The sequence below is a fragment of the Phacochoerus africanus genome, chromosome 14 (genome assembly GCF_016906955.1).
Source record: "Phacochoerus africanus isolate WHEZ1 chromosome 14, ROS_Pafr_v1, whole genome shotgun sequence".
NCBI classification, from domain to species: Eukaryota; Metazoa; Chordata; class Mammalia; order Artiodactyla; family Suidae; genus Phacochoerus; species Phacochoerus africanus.
The window spans coordinates 12406294-12431418 of record NC_062557.1 but is presented as its reverse complement, the minus strand read 5'-3'; the positions used below and the strand labels follow the sequence as shown (position 1 = coordinate 12431418).

The 25125-nt window shown below is 44.6% G+C and overlaps 1 protein-coding gene across 5 annotated transcripts in view; it reads left to right on the top strand.

Annotated features, from left to right (window-relative positions):
* Positions 1 to 25125, top strand: part of CEP112 (centrosomal protein 112) — a 471778-nt gene that overhangs the window by 349230 nt on the left and 97423 nt on the right. For all 5 annotated transcript variants that reach the window (XR_007131880.1, XM_047758132.1, XM_047758130.1 and 2 more), the window contains exon 24: positions 24835 to 24924. Coding sequence is in view for 4 of the 5 variants with exons in the window: in XM_047758132.1 (XP_047614088.1) it covers positions 24835 to 24924 (90 nt within the window). In the remaining variant the exon portion in view is untranslated. The remainder of the gene's footprint in view (positions 1 to 24834; positions 24925 to 25125) is intronic.

Here is a 25125-nt window from a genome sequence, read left to right as displayed (position 1 = left end):
TCCAGCAGAAGCTTTGTAGTAAGGTGGATGCTAGGTCTCACAGTACCATTGGCACGATAGAATATCTCAAATACATAAGGGTTAAATAACCTTTTTCTGGTTCACTTCTTCCTGCAGATACAGACTTGGATTTGATGCTGAATATTCCCCCCACCCCAAACCCCTGTCCCCCTGGTCATCTTCTGACCTCTGAAGAGCAGGGCTGTGCCCCTTCTCTCTCCGTCCTCATCATGCATTCCTTTCGTGTTCTTTGCTTTACACCCCGAGTCCAGTTCAGTATTTGGCAAAGAGTAAGCCCTCAGTAAATTTTTGTTGAATGAAGAAATGAGTTTGGCATTTATGCCTACCAACTGTAAAGCCACACTCTCAGGAAGGTTGGGCCTCGTCCTGGTTTGCAATATTAGCAGTGGTAGTGGCGGTGGTTGTTACTGTGATTATGTTGGTGCCCTTGGGAAGGGTGCTGTCAGCCACGAATTCCTCGCCACGCAGCTGCCCAGAACGGCGCTGGATTCGGACAGCCCCCTCCTTGAGCTCCTCTCCTTCCTCGAAGCCCCGGACACCACACTCCACTTAACCTGTCTTCTCTGGCTGTATTTGCTGGCTCTTCTTTTTCTCATCAGAAGCGCCGCGTATAAATTCTGCACCAATGTTCTATGATTTTTCCCCTCAGCAAACTCAATCAGTCCTACACCTTCAGCTCTACTTCCTCAGCAGAAGAGTCACAACTTTAACTCCTGACCCTAGTTTCCCCTCAGGGTCCGGGCTGAGGTGATGCCTCTGTGTGGATGACCTCTTGGAATCTAGAACTCCACGTGGAGTCTCCCCTCTCTTACTGCTCGGGGCTTCAGGTGTGCTGAGATCCTCCAGGGACTTTTTCCCTTCCTTGATTCCCACACACGCACCTTAATTAGCCCTTCCCTCTCTGGTCCCATCACCTCCCTCTGACTCCTGCTTGCTTACTCCCTCTCTCTTAGACTCTCCCCAAGTCGCCTTGCCCCCTCTCATCCAGCTCTTTCATCTGTCACTAGAGCAGGTAAGCCAGCCACAGGTCGAAGCAAAGCGGACCATGCCACGCTCCTCCTCTACAGCTTTCGGTATTTCTCACTGCCCAGCAAAACATAGAACAAACAGCCCAACTCGCCTATCTAGCCCTCATCTTCTGCTCCCCTGTGTTTTCCCTTCACTTCAACCAGAGTGGCTGATTTTTATTGCCTAAATATACCCACTGTTTCCTTGTACATAGATCTTTGATGATGCTCTTTCTTTCATCAGGTCAGAATATGGGCTTGCTTTATTTAAGATTTTAGGCATGCACCAATTCTAAATAACAAAAGAATACGTATGGTATAGCAGTAGAATGGGCGATCCAGTGGAGGTGAAGTTAAGGTTTTCAGAGGAGAGGAAAGGAAGAAATAAGATGATGACTAGGTGGGAACTATAGCTAGTCACTTGTGATAGAGCATGGGGGAGGGCAATGTGCGGGAAAAAATGTATGTATATATATATGTATGTGCAGCTGGGTCACTTTGCTGTGCAGTAGAAAATTGACAGAACACTGTAAATCAACTATAATGGAAAAAATTAAAATCATTAAAAAAAAAAGATGGCTAAGGACACAGGTGGCTGATGAATGAAGACTTTGAGGTCAGGTAATTGTAGGAGTTGGGAAAGGGAGAGGGCAGGGACTGGGTCACAGCCTGACTCCACAGTTAAAGGGAGAAGAGGGAACTGACGGATATATATGCTGTTAGGCAACGTTCATGTTCATGTAAATAGCCAATAATTATCAAGTCAGCAGTAAAAAATCTGACATTATATAGACCCTCCCCCCAAAAAACCAAATATTGTAAAATATCTGGTTTGTTGACTTTTTTACACTTTGATCAGTTGGGTAATCACAACACAAAGAAAATTAGATGTGACAAACAGAATTACCTACAAATGTTACATATTTACATGAATATATATATATATATATCTGCCCACAATATAAATATATGGGAGACAGAGAGATACGGGGAGGGGGAGAGGGGGAGAGAGAGAGGTGTGATGTGTTGAAGCTCAAAGGGACATATTTCTCTTGGGAAAAATCAAATCCTTTTTGAAGAGAAGGTGGAAGATGCTTGCATAATTTAGATGAAGCGTATGTTCAAGATTTAGAAAACTATCATTCAAAGACTCCTTTCGAAGGGTATCTGGGAAGCTCATATGCACAAGGGAAGAGTGGCCACAGTTAGAGAGGAGAGGTAATTTAAGTGTTCTTCAGCTCCTTGGAGAGGAACTTGTGGAAGAAGGAAAGTAAGCTGACCTGATGTGGAAGGAAATAGTGGCTCTTAAGGAATCTGAGGGATAGAAATGGACTGTATTCATGAATATTTGAATTTTGCTGTCACCTGAATGTTTTATGTTGGGAACCAGTGTGTAGCACAGCAATTTGGTATAGCTCTTAAAATAACTTCTAAATTGTTCTTTAGACGGTATAGGTTTTCCTTAAGCGGCTATATTTAGATTTTTCTTCTGTTTTTGTTTCTAAAGTTAATATAATGTGTATCCTTCACAGACCTGGACTTGTAGTTCCCCAAAATAAAAACAGCAATTTCGGAAAGCTATGTAATAATTTGAATTCTATCAGCAGGTTCTAATTGTCCGCATACCTAGTAACACCCTAGACCACTCCTCGCTGCCAGAAAAGCCATACTCCACTCCCATCTGACATCATGCATTGCCTTAAAGCTACCGGAATACTCGGTTGCCATATATCATCTACCTACCTGACTATAAACTTCAGACACCAGAAGAAAAACACAGGAAAGTGGAAATGATTTATGTGTGGAGATTATAGTGTGGTTTGGGTTGTCAGTGTACTATACTTTGAATGCTTTGAACATGTTTCCCATTTATTTTGTGCCTTGAGTCTGCCTTTCCTGGTTTCTGTGCCCAGTTTTCATCTCCCGCCTGACCCAGCCTTAGCCAGCCGAGCTTGGCATAGGTGATCTTTGGCATGAACGCAAGCTCCGTCATGGTTCTGTGGTGCCAATAACACAGCTCTGAGTGCCGTCTCTCTAGTCCTTGCTTTTGAATGTCATCCAGTGCCCCCACCTACACAAAGGACCAACTTGCTCACATCTTCTCATCAAAAGTGAAAATTAGAGCAGGGCCCAGACAACTCTAACCCAGCTTACTTTGTGGTACTATTTTGGTCACTATTTACATTTGCTGGTGAGAAAGCAGAAGGCTTTTTTTGTTGCTCAAAACCCTTTTGAAGCCCCATGGCACAGAAGAAATTACATGTTTGTCTGGGCTTTGCCGGTCAGATGGAAGCGGGCGGTAACTACGCGAGGAGGTCGGTGATGCGGATGACCTTGTCCTGCTTGATGCTGTTTTGCAAGCATTTTTAATGCGCCGTGTTTCCAGAGTCTTTGGAACTGTTCCTGCCTGAGATACAAGCAACGTTAGACAACGTTTTCTCCAGGCTGCTTTCTACCTGATATATACATAAAGAATACTTTAGTCTCTTCTGAGATCTAAAATAAGTGGATAAAGAGATGGGTTTGTTTTTTTTTGTTTGTTTTTGTTTTTTTTTTTTTTGGTCCTTTTATTCATCTTCTTGTGTCTTATCCATGAGTTATAGAAAAAAATCATGATTTCCCCACGAGGGTAAGAACCATTAATTTCATGCCCTGACTTCCCTCACTTACAGCATCTTGGGAGTTGTTCTCCTAAGCACAGAGGGCTTTTGATTCCCATCTGCTAAATGAGCCAGTGAAAGTGAAACATGCCTACCCTCTGCAGAAGGGAAAGTAGAGCGAAGACGACACTCTACCCACCCAGGAGGCCACGAGCAGTGTGCAAGGAGAATTGCAACAAAGAGCTGAAGCCCAGGAAGCCAGGTGAAGGCACATGTTGAGGGATAATCCCAGAGGAGAAAAACAGAGAAGGACTAGGCTGGTGAGACAAGGAAACACCCAAGCATCCAGTTCAATCTCAGTCATCATCAGGGATGTTGGTGGGTAGGAGCCCCACCAGGACCACCCTGCTCGTTCGGGTCCCTGAGTCCAAGATAAAAAGTAGAAGTACCTTGATAATAAATTATAGGGTGATATTCTGGAATCCCTTGAATGTGTCTTGCCATAGATTACACTGAATTAGGAGCAAATTAAAAATGTGTTGAGAACAATCCCAGTGGAATAGACCATGCGTGCAACTTAAAGTGGCTGTAGGACTAGTGTGACCTAATTCATTAGAAAAAGAAAGCCTTTGAGAAAAGTTAAGATTGAACAAATATATTTTGGCTCCATTCTGTCAAGAAACAGCCCTGGTTTTTGCTTAAAAATATTTTTGTCTATTTCCATTCCAAAATTAAGTGTGCTGGGTCTTTTGATTCGAGCTAATTCTGGTATAGTTCATAAAGTCTTGCTTGTTAATGTCTTTTATTAGAGTTACTTTGAAAGGTGTTATAACGTTATCAAGGACTTTTCTTTGTATTTATGATGTACTACTCATAGTGAGTAGAGGGAAAACACATTCCTTCTCCCCCCCCAAAAAAAAAATCCAAAAATCCAAATAGAAATTTCTGAAATTTTCATTTTTAAAAAGCAGCACAAATTATCAAATTAGATGCCTCATAATTTCATCATTAATATTTTTGCTATGTATTTAGGAGCATAAATGTTCATTATTGTACATTCAGATTGGAATTCAGAAATATTACAGATTTTCTCTACACCCCCACCAGTAAGTTTTATTTCCCAACAGAATGACTTTTTTTAAATACAATGATCTTTAACGTCCTTTACTGCTAAGAACAGCCCCTGCCTTCATGGAAAATATGGCTAGAAGAAGATACAGGTTACAGCTAAATAAAATCATCACAGAAATAAATGTAAAATATTATCCCAAGGGGGCTACAAAGGAGAGGCACATGGTGCTGTAGGAGTGCATCATAACTGATCTGACTGGGAGGTTTCTCCACAAGAGTGACATTTAAGCTGAGATTTAAAGGATGTGTGGAGAAAGATAACTGTTAAGTGGCAAACTCATGCTCCAGATAGAGCCGAACGTGCAAAGCCCTGTGATGGGAGAGAGAGGCACACGTGACAAACTAAGAGAACCAGTGTCACTGCAGCACAAGGAATGGGCAAGGGTGGTGCCGGTATGATCCGAGAATGTCAGCAGAGATGACATAAGTGGACCAAATCAAAAGGTATTTAAGAGATTGAACCCACGGGGCTTAGTAATGAAGACGGTCTCTATGGGAGGGAATAAGTGGAATAAAAGCAAGCCATCAAGGATACCTCCTGAGTTTTTCCCTTGGGTCATTAGATGGATTGTAAGGGTGGTGGTGATACTGTTCTTTGAAATAAAGAAAACTTGATAATTAGGTCTGTTGTTCTGGCAACAGTGAATTGGAAAGATGAGATCTATGAGTGCGGTTGTCATTCCGATGAGGATGAACAAGAGCAGTGACAGGAGGGGAGGAGAAATGTTTAGAAGGCTGATGGATGATTGAATGAGAGGTTAAGGGCAGGGAAATTCAGGATGGCCTCTGGGTTCCTAATATTTGGATGACTAGGTGAATATGGGTTCCATTAATATAGATATGACTACATAAGGAAGATAAATAGACTTAGGCAAAGGGGTGGGTGAGTGGAAGGATGGGGAGAAAGTAAGAGAACTGAAAATATACCCAGTTTTGTACCTGCCAAGCCCGGGATGAGAGTTATTGATGTCTAGGAAGCAATCGTGTATCGTTTTCTTGAACTTAAGCGTTGCAGAAAAGCCCATCACCTCTTTACCAATTAAGTGTAAACTCGGCCTGTTACCTAAGGCTCCTGTGCTCAGATCATGCCTGCCCTTCAGGACCTCACCTATTCCAGGGGCTGCTCCTTTGAACTACACGTTCTTTGCTAAGTATACCCCCATTTTCCTCTTATTTAACCTTTTTTAGTTGAAGTATACTTTACATACAATAGCACATTATTTTCGGGTGTACATCGTAGTGATCCCATATTTATATACATTTTGAAATGATGCCACAGTAAGTCACCATATGAAGTTGTTACAATATTAGTGACTATGTTACCTATGCTGTATACTTTGTCTCCTCATGCCTTATTTATTTTCTAAGTGGAAGTTTGTTCCTCTTAATCCCCTTCACCAAACTATTTTACCCACCCCCTATTTTCCTCTCTAGCAATCACAAGTTTTCTGTTTTGTTTTGTTAGCTTGTGTTTTAGAATCCACATATAAGTGAAATCATATGGTATTTGTTTTTTTCTGTCTTATTTCACTTAGCTTAATACCCTCTAGGTCCACCCATGTTGTTGCAAATGGCAATATTTCATTCTTTTTATGGCTAGATGATGTTCTATTGTATATATATTTACCATGTCTTTTTGTTGAATCACTGTTGAAACAGAGCTGATGCATAACACCATGTTAGTTTCAGGTGTACCACATAGTGACTTGACATTTGAGTACGCTATGAAATGATCACCATGGTAAGTCTGGGAACCATCTGTCTCCATACAAAGTCGTTATAATATTACTGACCGTATTCCTTATACTGTGTACCATCTCCCCGAGACTTATTTTGTAACTGAAGATTTATACCTCTTACTTCCCTTCACGCATTTCTTCCCCCCATTCTCCTTCCCCCTGGCAACCTCCTGTTTATTTTCCGTATCTGTGAGTCTGTTTTCACTTCGTTTTGCTTTATTTTTTAGATTTCACATATAAATGAGAATATAAGGTATTTGTTTTTTTCTCTGACTTATTTCACTTAATGTAATACCTTCTAGATCCATCCGTGTTCTCACAAATGTCAAGATTTTTTTATGGCCGAGTAATATTCCACTGTGGAGGGGTGTGTGTGTGTGTGTGTGTAAACTTCATCTTCTTTATCCATTCATCTATCCGTGGACACAAGTTGCTTCCATTTCTTGGCTATCATAAAGTGTTGCAGTGAACACTGGGGTGCGTGTATCTTTTCAAGTTACTGTTTTCATTTTCTTTAGATAAATACATAGAAGTGGAATTGCTGAATGATATGGTAGTTCTAGTTTTAATTTCTTGAGGAATCTTCATATTTTATCCCATAATGGCTGCATCAATTTACATTCCTACCAGCAGTGCCCAAGGGTTCCCTTTTCTCTACATCCTCAGCAACTTTTTTTTTTTTTTGGCCATGCCCACAGCATGTGGAAGTTTCCAGGCCAGGGATCAATCCTGCACCACAGGAGCAACCCAAGCTGCTGCAGTGATACCACCAGATCCTTAACCCACTGCACCACAGAAGAAACCCAACATTTGGAGGGTTTTTTGGGCTTTTTTATAATCACCATTCTGACAGGTGGTATCTCACTGTGGTTTTGTGTTGCATTTCCCTGATGATCAGTGAGTCGAGTATCTTTTCATATGCCTATTGGCCATCCGTACGTCTTCTTTGGAGAAATGTCTGTATGTCTTTTGCCCATTCTTTTTTCTTTTCTTTTCTTCTCTCTCTCTTTTTCTTTTCTTTTTTTTTTTTTTTTGTCTTTTTGCTATTTCTTGGGCCGCTCCCTCGGCATATGGAGGTTCCCAGGCTAGGGGTTGAATCAGAGCTGTAGCCGCCAGCCTATGCCAGAGCCACAGCAATGTGGGATCCGAGCCGCGTCTGCAACCTACACCACAGCTCATGGCAACGCCGGATCCTTAACCCACTGAGCAAGGCCAGGGATCAAACCCACAACCTCATGGTTCCTAGTCGGATTCGTTAACCACTGAGCCACAACGGGAACTCCTCTTTCGCCTATTCTTTAATCAAGTTGTTTGAGGTTTTTTTGTGGGTTTTTTTTGGGGGGGGGGGCTGCACCTGTGACATATGGAAGTTCCCAGGCCAGGGGTCAAATCAGAGCTGCAGCTGCCAGCCTACACCACAGCCACAGCAACATGGGATCCAAGCTGCATCTCTGACCTGCACCACAGCTTATGGGAACACTGGATCCTCAACCCACTGATCTAGATCAGAGATCGAACCCGCATCCTTATGCATTCTAGTTGGGTTTGTAACCCACTGAGCCACAACAGGAGCTCCCTGTTTGTGTTTTTTAAATATTAAGTTGTATAGGTTCTTTATGCATTTTGGATATTAACATCTTATTGGATATATGCTTTGCAAATATCTTCTCCCATTCAGTGGGTTGCCTTTTCATCTCATCGATGCTCTCCTTTGTTGTGCAAATGCTTTTTAGTTTGATATAGTCCCATTTGTTTATTTTTGCTTTTGTTCCCCTTGTCTGAGGAGACAGGTCCAAAAAAATACTGCTAAAACCAATATCAAAGAGCTACTGCCTGTTTTCTTCTAGGAGGCTTACGCTTTCAGGTCTTATATTCGAGAATTTCTTTATCCGTTTTGAATTTGTTTTTGTGTATGGTGTAAGATAGTTTCATTCTTTTGCATGTGGCCATCCAGTTTTGCCAACATCATGTATTGAAGAGAATATTTTTTCTCCATTGTATATTCTTGCTTCCTTGTCATAGATTAATTGACCATATATGGGTGAGTTTATTTCCTTTTATTTACCTTTGCAAATGCTATTTCTTTAGCAGGCAACTTCTCCCCTCACCGCTTCTGCCTGTCACAGTTGAGGCTACTATTCAAGTTTTTTCCCAAATGCCAAAAGACCTTCTTGATCACCTTGTACTTATCCCCCTGTATCTTTTTATTGTACGTGGGTTTTTTTTTTTTTTTAGCTTGACTGTGAAAGTTTGCAAACATACGCAAAAGGAGAGCGTATAGTACTATGAACTCCAGTGTACCCATCATCTAGCTTCTTCACCTATTATCAAGACTTGCCATGTTTATTTAATGTTTTCTCCTTTTTCTCTTGGCTAAAATATTTTAAGGCAAATTCCAGACATGTCATTTTACCCTACATGTTCTAGAATGTCTCTCAGAAAACGTGCACCCTGTCTCTCACAGCCACGGTGTCAATGTCGGACCTAAGGAAGCTATCAGTTATCTTTTAGCATCATCTAATACCTGCTTCATAATTAGATACCCCAGTTTTGCTCAAAAATACCATTTGAGGTTGGTTGGTTTGAATTAAGATCCAAACGAAGTCTGAATGTTATGTTTGGTCGTTACAGCTCTCGCGTCTTTTTCAGTCTAAAGCAGAACCCCCTTACTTCCGGTCCACGCTATAGACTCCTCACAGAGGCCAAGCCAGCCGTCTTATAGAACGTCCCACATTCTGCATTTATCTGCTTGCTTCTTTGTGGTGTCACCGAACGTCTTCCTCTGGCCTGTGCTTTTCCTTTTGTTCTCTCGCTTGGACGCTTAAGACACTTACTTTGCTCCTCTGCTTTTCGTCCTCATCACATACCTTCTATGATAGCATAAGCTCCTTAAAAGGTGAGACCACGGCTTACTCCACATTTTGCTTCCTGTATGATGTCTAACACATTGTATGTACTTTAAAAATATCATTCAGTTGAATTACCTAGAAAGAGTTTTGATCCCTCTTGGAAAAATGCGAACTCAATGTGGAGATATTTATATTAGGAATGAAGTTGCCAGAGAAATCTCAATAATGTAGGTCACCATTTCCTAATTTGCACTGAAAGAATTACAGCCTAACTGAAAATGGCATAGTCTTATATCTGAAGATGCTTCTAATTTGGAGCATAAACACTTGCAATTGGGAGTTATGAAACACTTAAGTGAAATCTCCAAGTCCCTTAAACACTGTCTCTGGGTCCATATAGAAGTGATTTCAGATATCAGCTGTATTGTGCATTCAGCATGAAAACTAGGTCACTAATCGTTTTTCGGATCAGAGAATTTAATTTTGCTTAGTAGTTCAGAAATCAAGCCGAAACACTGTAAAAACACTATCATGTGTATGCTTTGTTGTTGATAACTAACTGCAATCCAAGTTTTAATAACTGAAAGGGAGTGGAAGAAACTTCAAAAGGTTGCATGATAAATGTTTTTGACAATGTGTCAGCTGAACATTAAACAGGATCTTTGTAAATCCTCTCATTCTAAGTGGTTTAAACGGAAAGTTTTAAACTTCTTCCTTCATAAGTATTGGCTCCAGAGAGCACAGTACCCTAAGGTTAAAAAGGAAAAAGAAAAAAAGACGCTTTATCTGGCGTGCATGAGGTCCATCCCCACCCCGAAGGGGCGTGCCGGAAGCAGGCGCACCTGCCGCTCTCCAGGCTTCAGCGTTTTCTCTTTGACCATCCGGGAGTGTGCCAGCATCATTGGAATGGCTCCTCTCTGACCTGATGAGACTAGGTAACAAAATTATAGAAAAAACGAATGAATAAGTATAGCAGTGTAGTACTCTCCTGATATAGTTTTCCAGATTGTCTCGTAATGAAAATGCTCTTGGCCTTTACACGAATGACATGAGCTCTGGAACTGGGGCGGTGTTGGGGGGGTGGGTTGGGAAGGCAGGTAGGGGGTGGGGGGGAGGGGTTCAGAGAGAAGACAGGAAAAACAAGGGAATTTTCTTCCCATGTCTATCAGTTCCCTAGGCCTGCCGTAGCACATTACCGAAACCGGGGGCTTCAGACAGCAGCAGGTTGTTGTCCCACAGTCTGGAGGCCAGAAGTCTGAGGTCAAGGTGCTGGCAGGGCCTGCTCCCGCTCAAGGCTCCAGGGCAGAACCTCCCCTTGCCTCTTTTACCTTCTGCGGTTTCCCGGCAATCTTTGCTGTTCCTCAGCTCCGAGATGGATCGCTGTCTAATCTCTACGTCCATTGCCACATGGCCAGCCTCTCCCTGTGTGTCTCTTCTTATAAGGACACCTGTCATATTGGATTAAGGGCCCACTCTCCTCCAGTATGACCTCATCTTAACTAATTTTATCTACGACAACACTATTTCCAAATAAGGTCATGTTTTGAGGTTCTAGGGGTTAGGACTTAAACATCTCTTTGGAGGGGGCGTGTAATTCAACCCATAACTTCTTTTTGACACATATTCTAATAGGCAAACCATTGACATCATTATTACTGTTGAATCTATGACAGAGAAACTTATTTTTTTTCTTCCTTCTTTTCATGTTTTCATTCATTACATTAAAGACTAATAAATGTATTAAAAGCAAGTTCTTGGGTCGCTGGAGGCTGTTGAAGGAAGGTAGCCCAGCGTAGGCAGAAGAACAGTGTTCCAGACTCGGTGGAGAAGAGACAGAGCCCCTCCCCCTGGGAGGGGGGCAGTGCGGAGCTGGGCCTCTTGGTAGCGGAGGTGGGGGTGCGGGCAGAAGAGGGCTAGGCGGGCGGGCAGCACCAGCACTGCTCTCTCCCTCCTCGGGGTGGAAGCTGACCAGGGCCATGTCCAATGTCCTGATGTTCCAGCCGGGCAGCCTCGGGCAACCTCTGGGACCCTTAGCAGCCCCCCGTAAAGTGAGGCTCATGCCCCAGAGGGTTATTGTGAAAAGGAAGTGGAGTAGTTGAAGCCCCGGCACAGTGCCCAACATGGTCGACTCACCTGTTCACCGTGCGGGAGGGCGCGGAGCACAGGGCCTGACAGGGAGCAGCTGCCGTGTTCACTGTCAGTGAGGATGCTGAGCAGAGCAAGAGACTCTGAGGGGTTCAGGGCTAGTGGAGGCATCGTGACCTTGATGGGCCAGGAAATGTTCAGGCATTCATAGTTTTAGAGATGGAGAATGACACTAAGAGATAGCTTCTGAGAAAAAAAATCTGTCTTCTGTGGTCTGCAGAACCACACAACTGGGGAAAGTGTGGCATCCTCGTGTGCAAAAAATGAGGACCTAGATAAGCATCCTGTCAAATAGAGCTGAAGAAATCTGGGCAACTATCCAGGGGTGAGAACTGAAAAAGAAAGGGCTCACAGATGACTTTGAGCTTTAAACCTGGGGACAGATTCAAACCTGGCCTTCCTCTGGGTTGTTTGTCCTGTGGTCAGCATTGCCTACTGAGGTATAAACATTCCAAGTTCCTGCTGGAAATCTTGGAGCATCTGGTCTTCTTCTGCCTCTGCCATGCCTTCCACAGACATACACTCTCAACATAATCCGTTAGGTCATCTGATTTGCTCCCGCATTCTCCCCTGTGTCCTCCAAAGTTTCGTTTACATTTCCAAAGGCACCAGTGGAAGTGAGTGCAGGAGTTCCCTTTGTGACTCAAGGGTTAAGAACCCAACTAGTATCCATGAGGATGTGGGTTTGATCCCTGGCCTCGTTCATTGGGTTAAGGATTCAGCATTTCCACAAGCTGCAGCATAGGTCATGGATGCAGCTCAGATCCCGTGCTGCTCTGGCTGTGGTGTAGGCCAGCAGCTGCAGCTCCAGATGACCTCTAGTCCAGAAACTTCCATATGCCACAAATGCAGGCCTAAAAAGGAAAAATAAAAATAACTATTTAAAAATAAAATAAAATAAAATAAACAACAGGGCTGCACACTTACAGGTGTTAACTCCCCGTTGTCACACACCCCCGTGTGAGACCCAAAGGAAACAATTTTCGCCACGATGATTGTGAAAAGTGAAACAAACATCCTCTTACTTGTGCATTTGATAGGATTCATCGAATGTGCAAATATGCATATTCATAATTGCAGTCTTGAAATCCATTATGCACCATGAAAGATTAATGTTGCGATTTCTTTCCTATGCACATGTAGGTACTTTCTCATATATATGTTTTGGCAAGTGTCTTTTTGCGTTTTCATTGTTAGTGCGTAAGTCAATGGCATGGTATAAAGTAACACTGCACCACACACAGTAAATCGCATGAGCTGTGCTGGTGCCACCTCGAAGGTGCCGTCACGGAGTAACGTGGTCCTGACACTTCATACCGAACACCATTGTAAGTCACGTAAGGAAGAATGCTTTCATCATCTTGAGCACCAGAATCGTGCACAAGAAGTGGTTTTCTGTTCTGATCACTTTAAATTCATCTGGAATTTCAACTCTATGCAATGAAGTTGGCTTTGGAGCTTGATGTCTGCCGTGCATTCTGTTCGCTTGCCCCTTCTGAGTTGCTTCCTGAGAGCATTTCGGGACCCCTTCACCATGAGCATCACGGAGAGGTTTTCAATGGTTTTGCATTTGGTTCTGCTGCTGCCTGTCATTTAAGCTTATCGGGGGTCTCCTTCTTCCCCTTCAGCATCCGCATTGTGCTCATGTTTTCCTGTCCCAGCTGGAGTGATTACATTGTCCGAATCCTGACTAGCATCGGGCATTGCGGACGCTCCTGCCTTCACAGAGCCAGTACCTTTTCCTCCTCTCTCTGTTGAAAGAAAGGGTAGCAAACCCCATCAGCGTGTAGCACTGGCTCTTCTTTTTGTGAGTACACTCTCCCTGCTGTAATCTGCAGAGGACTTCCAAATAAAGATGTGTATTGCCACACAGCAGAAGGGTTATTTTTTTTTCTTTTGTAGCCATCTGACCAATGATCGCTGGTTTACTGGTAGGAGAAACTTTACGACTACCTTAGGGATTTGACACCCTGTCTGGCCGGGCTGGATCAGCCAGTAGATAGGCATCAGCTGAAGGCATGGGGGTCCACGCTGACTGGCAGGTGAGGATCAGAATCACACCCACCAAAACCTCTCCAAACACAGCACTTGCCTTCCGCGGTTCATACCTCTAGAGGACACTGATCCCAGGGAGTCATCCCATGAACCCTGGTGTAGTTGTAGGAGGGCTGGTTGTCCCCTCCTGGTGGTCGTTACACCCAACTGCCAAGTGTTAGGAGAGCCACCCCCATCTCCCTGCTCCGGAGCAGGTGCTCCGTAGTGAGTCATTTCATTCACCCGCCGTTTGACATGTGGCTTGATCAGGCTCCTGTCAAACTCCGCCCTTGTCGGACCCCCAGCCACATCCAGCCAAGCGCCCGCGACACATTGGCGCACCACGCCTTGTGAGACCCTAGCCTCGACCTACCATCCTCTGCGTGTCTCTCTCACTGTAGGACTCTTCTTGGTGATGGGTAACCTGAATCCCCCTCTCCTGTAAGTGTTGAACCCGCCCCGTCTACCTAGCCCCATGCACCGTGCCCAGCTAGGCTGCTGAGGCAATACAGACACAACACAGTTAGTTATTGGACCCATAAAACATAATAGTATTTTTTAAGTATTTATCCTATAAACCAAGTATAAATTAAACGCTGTGGATTATTTGAGTCCAGGGACATTTTTTAAGTGTGGACGTTTTTGATAGGACCAAGTATCAAGGACCTTTTGGCCTGCACCAGATGTCTCAGTGGATGTTTTGGACAGGACTGAATGTCCAGTAATTGTGACCAACCCCTTAGGATTTGAAAAGAGAAATGAGGACACTGATAGATGCATTCTCTCGAGAAAACAAGAAGGAACACCCCTTCAGACATTTGAGGGAGCAGACGAGGTCACACTCGGACGTTTTTATCTAGGGACAGAGTAAGAGGAAATATAGTTACGTGGTTTGAGGGGAAAGAAAATCTGGAGAAATTTTAGTGGAAATACCCAACTGTTTTAAATGAAAGGCAACTTGTTTTTTATATAGTTGGTTAATGTTACCAGTAACTACCCTTACCAGAGTGCCAACACTTTACAAAGCATTTCAGTTTAAAAATATGGGCAGGGAGTTCTCTTGGGGTGCAGCAGGTTGCCACTGCAGAGGCTCTGGTGAGGGTTTGATCGCTGGCCCAGGAATTTCCACATGCCATGGGCGCAGCCAAAAAAATAAAAATATGGATGGGGTGTTACCCTTGGGAAGCTCATAGTCTAAAAGGGGGGGGGGAAGGTCAGATTAATTTACGATACAAAGAGGTGTGTACATTCGTTCTCATAGGAGCCATCCTGACTTACTGAGAAATATGACTTCAGTTTTGATAGAGGAAAATGTCCCTGTTTGTGGAGGGGGATTGGAATGATGCTGCAGGCTCTAGGGATTGCACGTGCGCACCATTAGGCTTGTAAGAAAATAAACATTTAAACGAATGACTTGGGGTGCCTGCTCTTCCCGGGGCTCGCACAGAAGATGGTGGTCTCTGAGGTTCTGCAGAGACCGAATCAAGAGTATGTGGTTATCACACTGGCCAAATGAGGAAATGCCTCTCTGATCCTAAACATCCTAGCTGGGGTTCTTGAACTTGACCCTAGATCTCTACCCCCTGCCCCCCGCCCCCGAGATAAGAACTCGTTCACAAGTGAAGCTGTCGGGGGTGACAGAGGGAGGGAAACGTGCTCTGAATTTCCTGCGTAGAGATCTACTGGCCACTTTCAGAGGAAACGTGGGTAATGTCAGGACAGTCTTTGTGTGACTAGGGAAACGTTAATGAGGTGTGTTAGGAGATTCCAGCTTCCTTAGATCATCAAAGTCTTGGAATAACATGATTTCTTTTCCTGGAACCTCTGTTAAGACCAGGAAGCACTAACTTTCTTAAAAGTGCAGTTTTAAGACTTTTAAAAGGAAATTTTTTAGAATTTTTAAAAGACTGAAAAGAGGTGACAGAGAGAAGAAAAGAGAAAAAGTGAAAACGTTCGTATTCTTTGGCGAAAATGCTACTCTTGTGTTTTATATGGGCCACAGTACTTTTGCCTTTTATGTTGAACCAGTAGCCTAATAAGTACTGTAACCGAAGCTCATAGCAAAGGGCCATTTCTCCTTCATGCAGTTTGTTGCAACAACTGAAAAGCTTCTACCTGAAAGGAATGTTGCCTGATGTGAGGAGTAACATATGTGTTGGGTTAACCCCTCTCCCAAAGAGCTCCTTTTCTTCATACCAGTATCACATGAGGCTGAATTATGAGTGTTAAAAAAAAGGAAAAAGGCACTTGCATGGAATGTGAAAAAAAAATAGGAAAGTGAATGCAAGCCGTAAAAAAAAAAAAAAAGTGATACCACTGCGTTGTGGATACATGAGTGGCCTGGCAGCAACTGGTGCTGGTTGTCTGTAGGTATGTGGTGTGAGCCCCTTCTCCATCCCTGTGGAATCACTAATAAAACGCTCTTTGGGTGTGTTATTCATTCTGAGTAATTCTAAAGAAGTCACTTTAAAAGAAATCTTGACGGGCATCGCAGTTGAGGACTTGCTGCTTTTGTTAGATTTAGCCTATTTAAAAATAAATAAATAAAAAAGAAGCCGTGATGGCCTGTGTAAATAGTGAGACCACCCAGTAAAAATGTCAGTCTCTGCTATTGTGTCATCTTCCCCAGCCCCAGATTTATTGCCTCGGAGGGAAAGGATTGGGTCTTCTCACTGGATCCCGGTTGTTGAAGATGTGATTTTTAAAAAATAAGTCTACGAGTTCCCACTGCGGCACAATGGGTTAAGAATCCAGCACTGCCCCAGCTGTGACGTAAGTTGCAGCTGTGGCTTGGATTCGATCCCTGAACTGGCAACTTCCATATTCCACGGGTGTGGCCATGAGTTTAAAAAATTAATAAATAAAAAATAAGCCTATAAGTATGACACACCAAATAACGAGATTGTATTGTTTTATTTTCCCTTAACTTTGGGTTAGCAGTATTAGAAGGAAAAACATTTGCTGTTTCTGTGTCAGTTTACCTGTCAAAGAAAACCTACTCATCAGAAGGATTGTCAGCATCAGTTGTAACTGAATTGAGTTGATGCTCCTTAAACAAATGTAAGCAGGGAGTTCCCCTTGTGGCTCAGTGGGTTAAAAACCTGACATAGTGTCTGTGAGGATGAGGGTTTGATCCTTGCTCTCGTTCAGTGTTTAAAAAACAAAAAAACAAACAAATGTAGGCATTATTTAAAAGGCGGTTAACTAAACAAAGGCAGTTAACGGTTTAAATGAGAGTTTTCCGGAGTTCCCGTCGTGGCGCAGTGGTTAACGAATCCGACTAGGAACTATGAGGTTGCGGGTTCGGTCCCTGCCCTTGCTCAGTGGGTTAACGATCCGGCGTTGCCGTGAGCTGTGGTGTAGGTTGCAGATGCAGCTCGGATCCCGTGTTGCTGTGGCTCTGGCGTAGGCCGGTGGCTACAGCTCCGATTGGACCCCTAGCCTGGGACCTCCATATGCCATGGGAGTGGCCCAAGAAATAGCAACAACAACAACAAAAGACAAAAAGACAAAAAAAAATAAAAATAATAAATAAATAAATGAGAGTTTTCCTCATTTCCCTTTTGTAATGTGTGTCTCTTCACTAGTCACAGATCAGGTGTCATTTCTGTTTGATCAGCAAGCCATCAGTGGAAGATGGTTTATATTAAGATTTTATAATCTTAACAGATATTTTATGCCTCAAACTTTTAAATCATATTACGTGTTGTCAGTGGAAGATAGACCATAAGCACTTAAGAAAAACCTGGAATTTTACAGTATGTAAATTATATCTCGATAAAAATAGAAATAACCAGGAATTCTCTGGGGGTACCGCAGGTTAAGGATCCGATATTGTCACTGCTGTGGCTCCGGTCACTGTGGTTCAGGGTTCGGCCCTGGCCCCCAAATTTCCACATGCTTCGGGTGCAGCCAAAGAGAAAGAGGAAAAAAAAAAAGCCTTCCCTTTTCAGTTATCGTCTCCTTAGGTCAAAATACAAACAGCGCACTCCCTGCTTCCTTCACTTTATGTCAAAAATATACATGGGGAAATCCTTCTGCATCCCTCCTACTTACTGAAGGACAAATGAATCATCTGTTTTCTCTGAAGCGAAATAGTAAATTCAAACCTGATGAAAGGAAGGATATGATGACTTCATGTTTTTTAAGTAGGAAAAGCTTTAAAAATTCTTTTTTACTCTTTATTATGGAAACTTTCAAGCACTCACAAAAGCAGGGAGACCAGTGTACAACCCCCATCTACCCGCCACCCAGCTTCACCAGTTTCCAGCTGCCTTCTGGGCTGACTTCTTGGCAGCATCTTCAGTGCAAATCCTTCGCCTTGTTTCTTGTCCAGCTCCTCGGCGGGCGGAGCTCACCCCTGCAGGGGCCCTTTTGCGTCTCCCCCAGCTGTTTCCTTGACTCTTGACCACAGACTTAACCCAAAGTCCCCCAAAGCAATGACTTTGAGGACCCGTTTTAGATTTATTTAGGAAAAAAACTTAACCTGCCGTCGTTTTGCTTACGTAAGCTTTAATCCAGTCCTTTTAAATAAAAGACCACTGTCACCTTCGAGGTCCCCCCTTCCCAGAGGACACATCCGCTGGGCCAGAACTCAAGAAAGCAGCCCTTTATCCTCCACCCCTCCAGGTAGGGCAGGCCTAGAAAAATGTCCTCGTCCACCGTGTGATGGTCTGTGACAAAGCCAGAGCCCAGCGTGCGCCCAAGACTTGGTGACACAGAATGAGGCAAAACGAAAGTGTGAAACACACCGAATCTCCAGCCAGCGAGAGCTGGTGTGACGACCCAGCAAGCGGGAAGGCCCAGTCCCGCCTTCGCCGAACAGAGTGCGGCCGAGCCCGGGCTTCTGCGTTCAGGCTGCCGCCAGGTTTCCAGAACTGGTGGCTCGGGAGAAGGCTGGCTTTTATGCTCTTGATTCTGTTTGACTGGCAAGTGGATTAGCCCACATTTCTCACCACCGAGTATTGGGAAAAAGGTGGGAAAGTGGGGAGTTTGAGTTCCTGTTCTCTGGTGAGAACTTGGGGTACAGACATCCTGGGTCTTGAGCAGAAGACCAACCTGCGTGCTCAACAGCCTGGGGGAGGTCAGGGAGGCGGCCTCCGGACCGGCCAAAGGGACGCCACCCCACCCCCCACCCCGGACGAGGGCCTGGCTGAGAGTTTGGCCAAAGGCAAGGTCAGAAGTCTCTAGAAAGACTTGTGGTCCTACTCCAGTCCTAAATTTGAAAGCCTCTCCATCACACCTTCTGTACTGGGAACACCAATTGTCATCTTCTCTTTCATTACAGCACAGTATTTCTCCTTTCCAATGATGTTTTCTTTATTAAATAGCTTTTTAACCGCTTTATCTTTTAAATGAACTTTTGTTTGTCCGTTATTGAAAGGCACGCATCTGCCATCATTTCATGTTGGTTTAGTTGACTCAGAACTACAGCAGACACTTTGGTTTTTAGTGAAAGGCCACATAATTCCTTAATGAATGTCTTTAGCAGTTGAGTAGCTGGCTTTGAATCGTGTTTATAAATTTTGTGAAAATAGCATTGACTGTGATCCTCTCTTCTCCCCCCAGAGGAACAGCAAAGCTCTAGTCACTGGCACTGTCACAGGTGCCATTGGCCTCTCCTCACCCTGTAACATTCATGAACGTGTAAAATCTTTTACACTTTAATTTCATATCGCAAACAAACAAATCAAATGATCCTATAACTGGCTCCCTTTTAAAGAGTATGCCCTTGGAGTTCCCGTCGTGGCGCAGTGGTTAACGAATCCGACTAGGAATCACGAGGTTGCATGTTCAATCCCTGGCCTTGCTCAGTGGGTTAAGGATCCAGTGTTGCCGTGAGCTGTGGTGTAGGTCACAGGCGCGGCTCGGATCTGGCATTGCTGTGGCTGTGGCCGGCAGCTGCAGCTCTTATGAGACCCCTAGCCTGGGAACCTCCATATGTGGGATCGGCCCTAGAAAAGCCAAAAAAAAAAAAAAAAAAAGAGTATGCCCTCATTGTGCTTGCAGAGCTGGTTATGTCATTTACATTTTTCTCCTGGAAAATGTCATTTTTTTGTTCAAGATCCACGCAAAGTGTTCTGAGAATCAGCAGAGTGTAGCCTCCCCCAGCAAGCCACTTACATGGCTTCGAAAGGCAGCTTTAATTGGGAAATGAGAACTGCCTTTGAGGAACGATGCAGGTCAGCACAGCAGAACTAAGGGAGGACGACTCGCGCAGAATAAACAGTTCAGCTGTTCCATTTGGATTTTGTTTCAGATTTTGACCCAATGTTGGACATCCCATTCTTTAATTATCTTGGGCTTTTCTCAGGAATAAAGTAACAGTTGTGTTTTGTGGGTGTGTGTCAAATGTCAAATTGGAAGGTTTTTGAATAAAGAAGCCGCAGCTTAAAAGAAAGTCCCTCCTTGTGCTTACTGAGGAGTGGCGGTTATGTTTACCTAGGCCTCCTGCCCAATTCTGAGCTTCAACATCTAATGACGTAGTAACTTTTCAAAATCCAAGACCAGGAAGAGCAGTCAATATAAACTGTCATTTTCCTTTCATCTGGTACATTTCAACTTTTTTGGAAGTGGCATATTACTTGGTTACTCCTCAATTTTTTAACTACTTTTTAATAGATCATTCATTTCTAGACATACTGCTTTCCCTGTAATCCCTTCGAAAGATCCTATTTTATATCTTTAGTTAAACTATGAGCAAATGTGATTTTACCTTTATTTTGGTAATATTGATAAAATAGGGTAGACGTAAAAGTCCCTTCACCAGTGAAGTATGGAGAAAGGGTCAGCCCTAAAATTCTGTGCCCTGTCCTCCTAGAACCTGCGTTTTCATCAAGCCTCTCGGCCTCCTCACCTTGAAGTGTGGGTTTCACGCCAGGGCCAGGTTTTAGAACCTCTTCTCTTTTTACTGACCTCCCTAAGGACGTATCCCCATCAGCACCTCAGTCTGAGACCCCTCTCCATCCACTTCTGAGACCACCTTCCCAGCGTGACGGGTCTTCTTGAGAATCCCACCAGCACCTTGAACTCAACCTGTCGAAGTCCACGCTGCCTCCACTGACCTGACTTGGTCCTACCCATCCCTTCGTCACTCCTGGTGTCTGTTCTCTCCTCGGGGTCAAAGCCTGATGGGATCTGGCACCCCTTTTTGCTCCATGCCCATTGGTGACTCTTCCACAGCTCCCCATTTTCCGTGCCCTCTGCCCTCACCCTGGCCCTCCTCACATCTGACCCTCACTCTTGCAGAAGCTTCCTTACTTCATTCACCCCCTGACTTGGCAGAGTTATTTCCTCAAAATTCAAGGGAAAACCCGATCAGGGCATGAACAGGGCCAGAAACTGCCATGGAATGAGGAAGAAAACTGGCTTCTGGCTTTGGCATCTGGGAGGTCACCAGCGACCGTGTGAGGATGGAGTCCCGGGAGGGGCAGGAGGCAGGGCGATGGGGCTGAGCTGATGGGAGGGGGACGAGGATGCTGAGTGTCCACTCCGAGGCCTGTGGGGAAGGGGGAAGACGGAGACGAGGCCAGAGGTAGGGGCCAGTTTTCTGTTTAAAAGATAAGGGAGATGCATGTCTCCTTTGTTTTTTCTGTGAAATAAAACTAAGAACTAAAACAAACAAAAAAAGCAGGAGAGTGTTGGTTTTTTCTTGTGGCAGAAACTAGACACTATATTATTACAAGCAGTAATGTATGTATGTGGGTGTGTGCGTACATGTACATAGAGGTGTTTGGAAGATATATTTATCTGGTCTGTATTTTGAGAAACAAATAACCTTTAGTTTAAGGTGCCATATTAAGGCCAGTTGGAAGCCCTGATGATTGAGGTGAATTTCCTCAGGGAAGTAGTTCAGATATGTGTTTTCTCCCTCCCAAACATGGATTCAGTGTCAAGGGTGTGCCGGGCACTGGTCTTGGGCTGGCCGATGCAAGGAGGAGAGAGCTCTGAGCTTCAGGTGTCCCCGTCTCACGTGGACGTGGAGCTTGATCCCCTTAAACCCTGGATGATGAAAGCCCAGAGGTGTCCACACTTTGCTCCCCGGGTGGGTCAGGGAGGTGACACCATCAAGCAGAGTGGATGGGGCAGCCTCCGGGCCAAGAAGGAACAGGTGGCAAGGGAGAAGGAGGCAGTGTGGAGTAGCACAGGCACTCCACATTTGACATTGGTCAGTCTGTTGAAATTCCAGCCCGGTGCCTTACTGCCGGCCACAGGGACCTCAGCCAGCTCTTTAACGCTTTTTTTTTTTTTTTGGTCTTTTTGCCTTTTTTAGGGCCACTCCTGCAGCACATGGAGGTTCCCAGGCTAGGGGTCTATCGGAGCTGTAGCCACCACCCTACACCAGGGCCATAGCAATGCAGGAACCAAGCCACGTCTGCAACCTACACCACAGCTCATGGCAACGCCAGATCCTTAACCCACTGAGCAAGGCCAGGGATCGAACACGCAACCTCAAGGTTCCTAGTCAGATTCGCCAACCACTGAGCCACGACAGGAACTCCCAGCTCTTTAACGCTTTTGAGCCTCAATTATGTCCTCCCTTATGTTGATGAAATAATACCCGCTGCTCAGGATGGCAGCGAGGGTTAATAATAAAATCCACGCAGTCGATGAGAGCTCCTGTTGTTGTTTTGGCTGCGCCCGAAGCATACAGAAGATCCCAGGCCAGGGAGTGAACCTATGCCACAGTGGTGACCCAGGCCACAGCAGTGACCGTGCCGGATCCTTTAACCACCAGGTCCTCAGGGAACTCTGCTTCTGTTGTTAATGATTGTAGCTGTGACATCAGCACGACACTAAAGCTTTCTACAGCTCCAGAGCCAGGAGACAAAGGTCGCAGGGGACCACACTCAGGCACGTGAGCTGCGTGTCAGGGATGCTGCAGTGTTGTTCGGTAACATCATGAACAACATGATGGGAATGACATCATGAGACTCCGGTTCAAGGTCACTCTGACAGCAGTGTGAGGACGGGTCAGAGAGCAGAAAAATCGGCCCAAATATTCTTCTCAGTACAGTCATCATTATTCTCCCCGATTAAGCCATAAGAGAAGCTGACAAGCTCCTACTTCTTGGTAAAAAATTATCAAAAGGAAAAAAATGCTTCTTGATCAAAAAGCATAGGCGCAATTGCATTTACCGCAATAACCAAATCATAAACCAAAATAGAGTTTCACATTCATTGTCAGACTTGTTTGAATTATGAATTTTATAATTAAGTATAAAATCAGAAGTGCCCTTTTGCCCTCATTCTCAAACCCTTATGATCCTTTAAATAGAGATTCTTAGCCTGGGGTCCATCCAGGTGGGCTGCCGGCAGTGTGTGGACTCCCTGAAATCACAGGCAAAATGACGAGCACTTTGTCCACGTTGGGTGACCACGGAGCATTCACCAGATGCTCCCTCCGGTGGGTCTGGAACATCAGAGAAAGGTTAAGAACCACCGCCTCTCTCTACGTAGAGAAAAGGTTGGAGTTGCTTTGAAAGAACCTTCAGTGGATATGAACTTACACATTTTGCCAGAACTCCAGCTTCTTACCCCTGACTGCCACCCACCGTGCCAACTTGGACGTGTAACAGGCATTCCACATCTCACATCTCCCAGGCTAAGCTCCAGGTCATCTCCCACCCCACCTGTCTCTCCTTCACCTCCCCCAACTGCAGGCTTCGGGTAGACTCAAGCCAAAATCCCGGACCTGCATCCATTCCTCAGGGCCGTCATCTCCGGGTTCACATGTATCTGCAGTCTGACGCTTCCCTCTCCCCCAGCTGCCACCACCTTAATTCACTTCTCCATCACCCTTCTCCAGTATGTTTCAATGGCCTCTACCCTGCCTCCCCGCCTCCCTGCTTCTGCCCAGATCCCTCTTCAATCTATTCTTCACAGCAGCCAAAGCAGCCCTGCCCATAACCCTCCAGGAGCTCCATCTACCTTGAATAAAATCTCAAGTTTTGGAGTTCCGTCATGGCTCATGGATCCGGCATTGTCTATGCCATGGCTCAGGTCCGATCCCTGGCCTGGGAACTTGTGCATGCCATGCCCCAAAAAAATCTCCAGTCCTCCACTGCCCTCTGAGGCTTCATGTGTCCCGATAGGACTTGATCTCTGTTATGCCCCTGACCTTTCTCCCCTCTGGTCACTCCACACCGGCCTTGGTGGTTTCCTCAAACTCATCACCTCCGGGTCTTTGCACACACAGGGTCCCCTGCGCAGAAGGTTCTTCCTGCAGATTTCTCTGTGACTTGCTTTGTCTTCTCCTTCAGGTTTTTTGCTCCACTAAGGTTTTCTTGGGCCATCTATGGAAAATTGCCACATCGCTCCTCACCCTGCTCCAAAGCATCCACCTGCCCTGCGCTCCTTTGCTTCCACACTTATCACTGACATATATCATACTAACTGCTCGCCTAGTGTCTACTCCCCACTGTAATGGAAGCGTCATGAGAGCAGAGAATTCGTTTTCTTTCACTGCTTTATCTAGAGTACCTATCACAGTTCTTAACATAGAGCAGAAACTCATTCATCACAATTGAATGAACTGTATTTCGAGAATGCATTTAGCATCTTTGCAGTCACCTTCCCATGTGTTCTGCTTGCAGTAATTTCCTGTGTATTCTCTCTATAATTTCATCGGATTGTTTGAGTGGATTGTTTCTTTTCTAGTTCACCTCTGGACTCGAAATAGTAATTGACTCAATGATACTTAGTGGTCTCTGTGGTTCCTGAGGTCCCCAAGATTAACCTGAGTTTGATTTCCAGCAGCTACTTGGCAACTGCAAGAGTTCATCTCGGTCCGCTTCTTACAGATTCCTCAAGTTCTGTTCCATCCTCAACGGCTTAATAAAGAAATTCCTTTAAGGTTACCATAATTTATTCAAATGACTGCAGTATAATTTTGAAAAGTGTCATGTTGGTCCAGTGTTACAGTCCCTGGTTGTCACAGTGCTTTTCAGAATGTAGGAGTGTGTGTATGTTGCAGGTGTACTGACAGAGCTAATTAGCAACAGCTTTACCCTCTATTGCATATGCTTGTGGGTTTGCACTGGGAGTATAGGAGATATTTTTTAAGATGAATTGACTCTTGCTAATGTGTCTGTTTGGTAAGTTTGGAATTTTTAATACTTAGTTATGCCTAAAGTAGCAAACATCTGGGCCTGATATTAAAAGGCTGGTTTTGTTCACCTGAACCCTTTGGAATAGCAGTAATAGACTAGAGATCTGAGATGTTTTAAATGCCATGTCAGTGGGTAAAACTCTCTTTTCCAAAGGCACTCATTTTTAATGTTTTTGTCTTTATCCTACACCATTTCAGGCTTTGCAAGATGAAGTAGAAAACCGCTCGAATCAAGTGCGATGTATAGAGAAAAAACTACAGCACAAGGAACTGGAGTCACAGGACCAGGTACTCTCCCACGTGGCTGGTTGGCTTGTTTATTTTCCCCAGATCAAGGAGCTTATGTGTGTCCTGTTTCCACTAGGATGCTTTGGCTGCAAGTAACAGAATACTCTACCCCTTGCTGGGCATAAACAATAAGGGCTCTTTTAGCTCACAAAACTAGAAGTCTGTAGGTAGGGCAGGCTCTGAGCAGGGACCCCCAGGGCC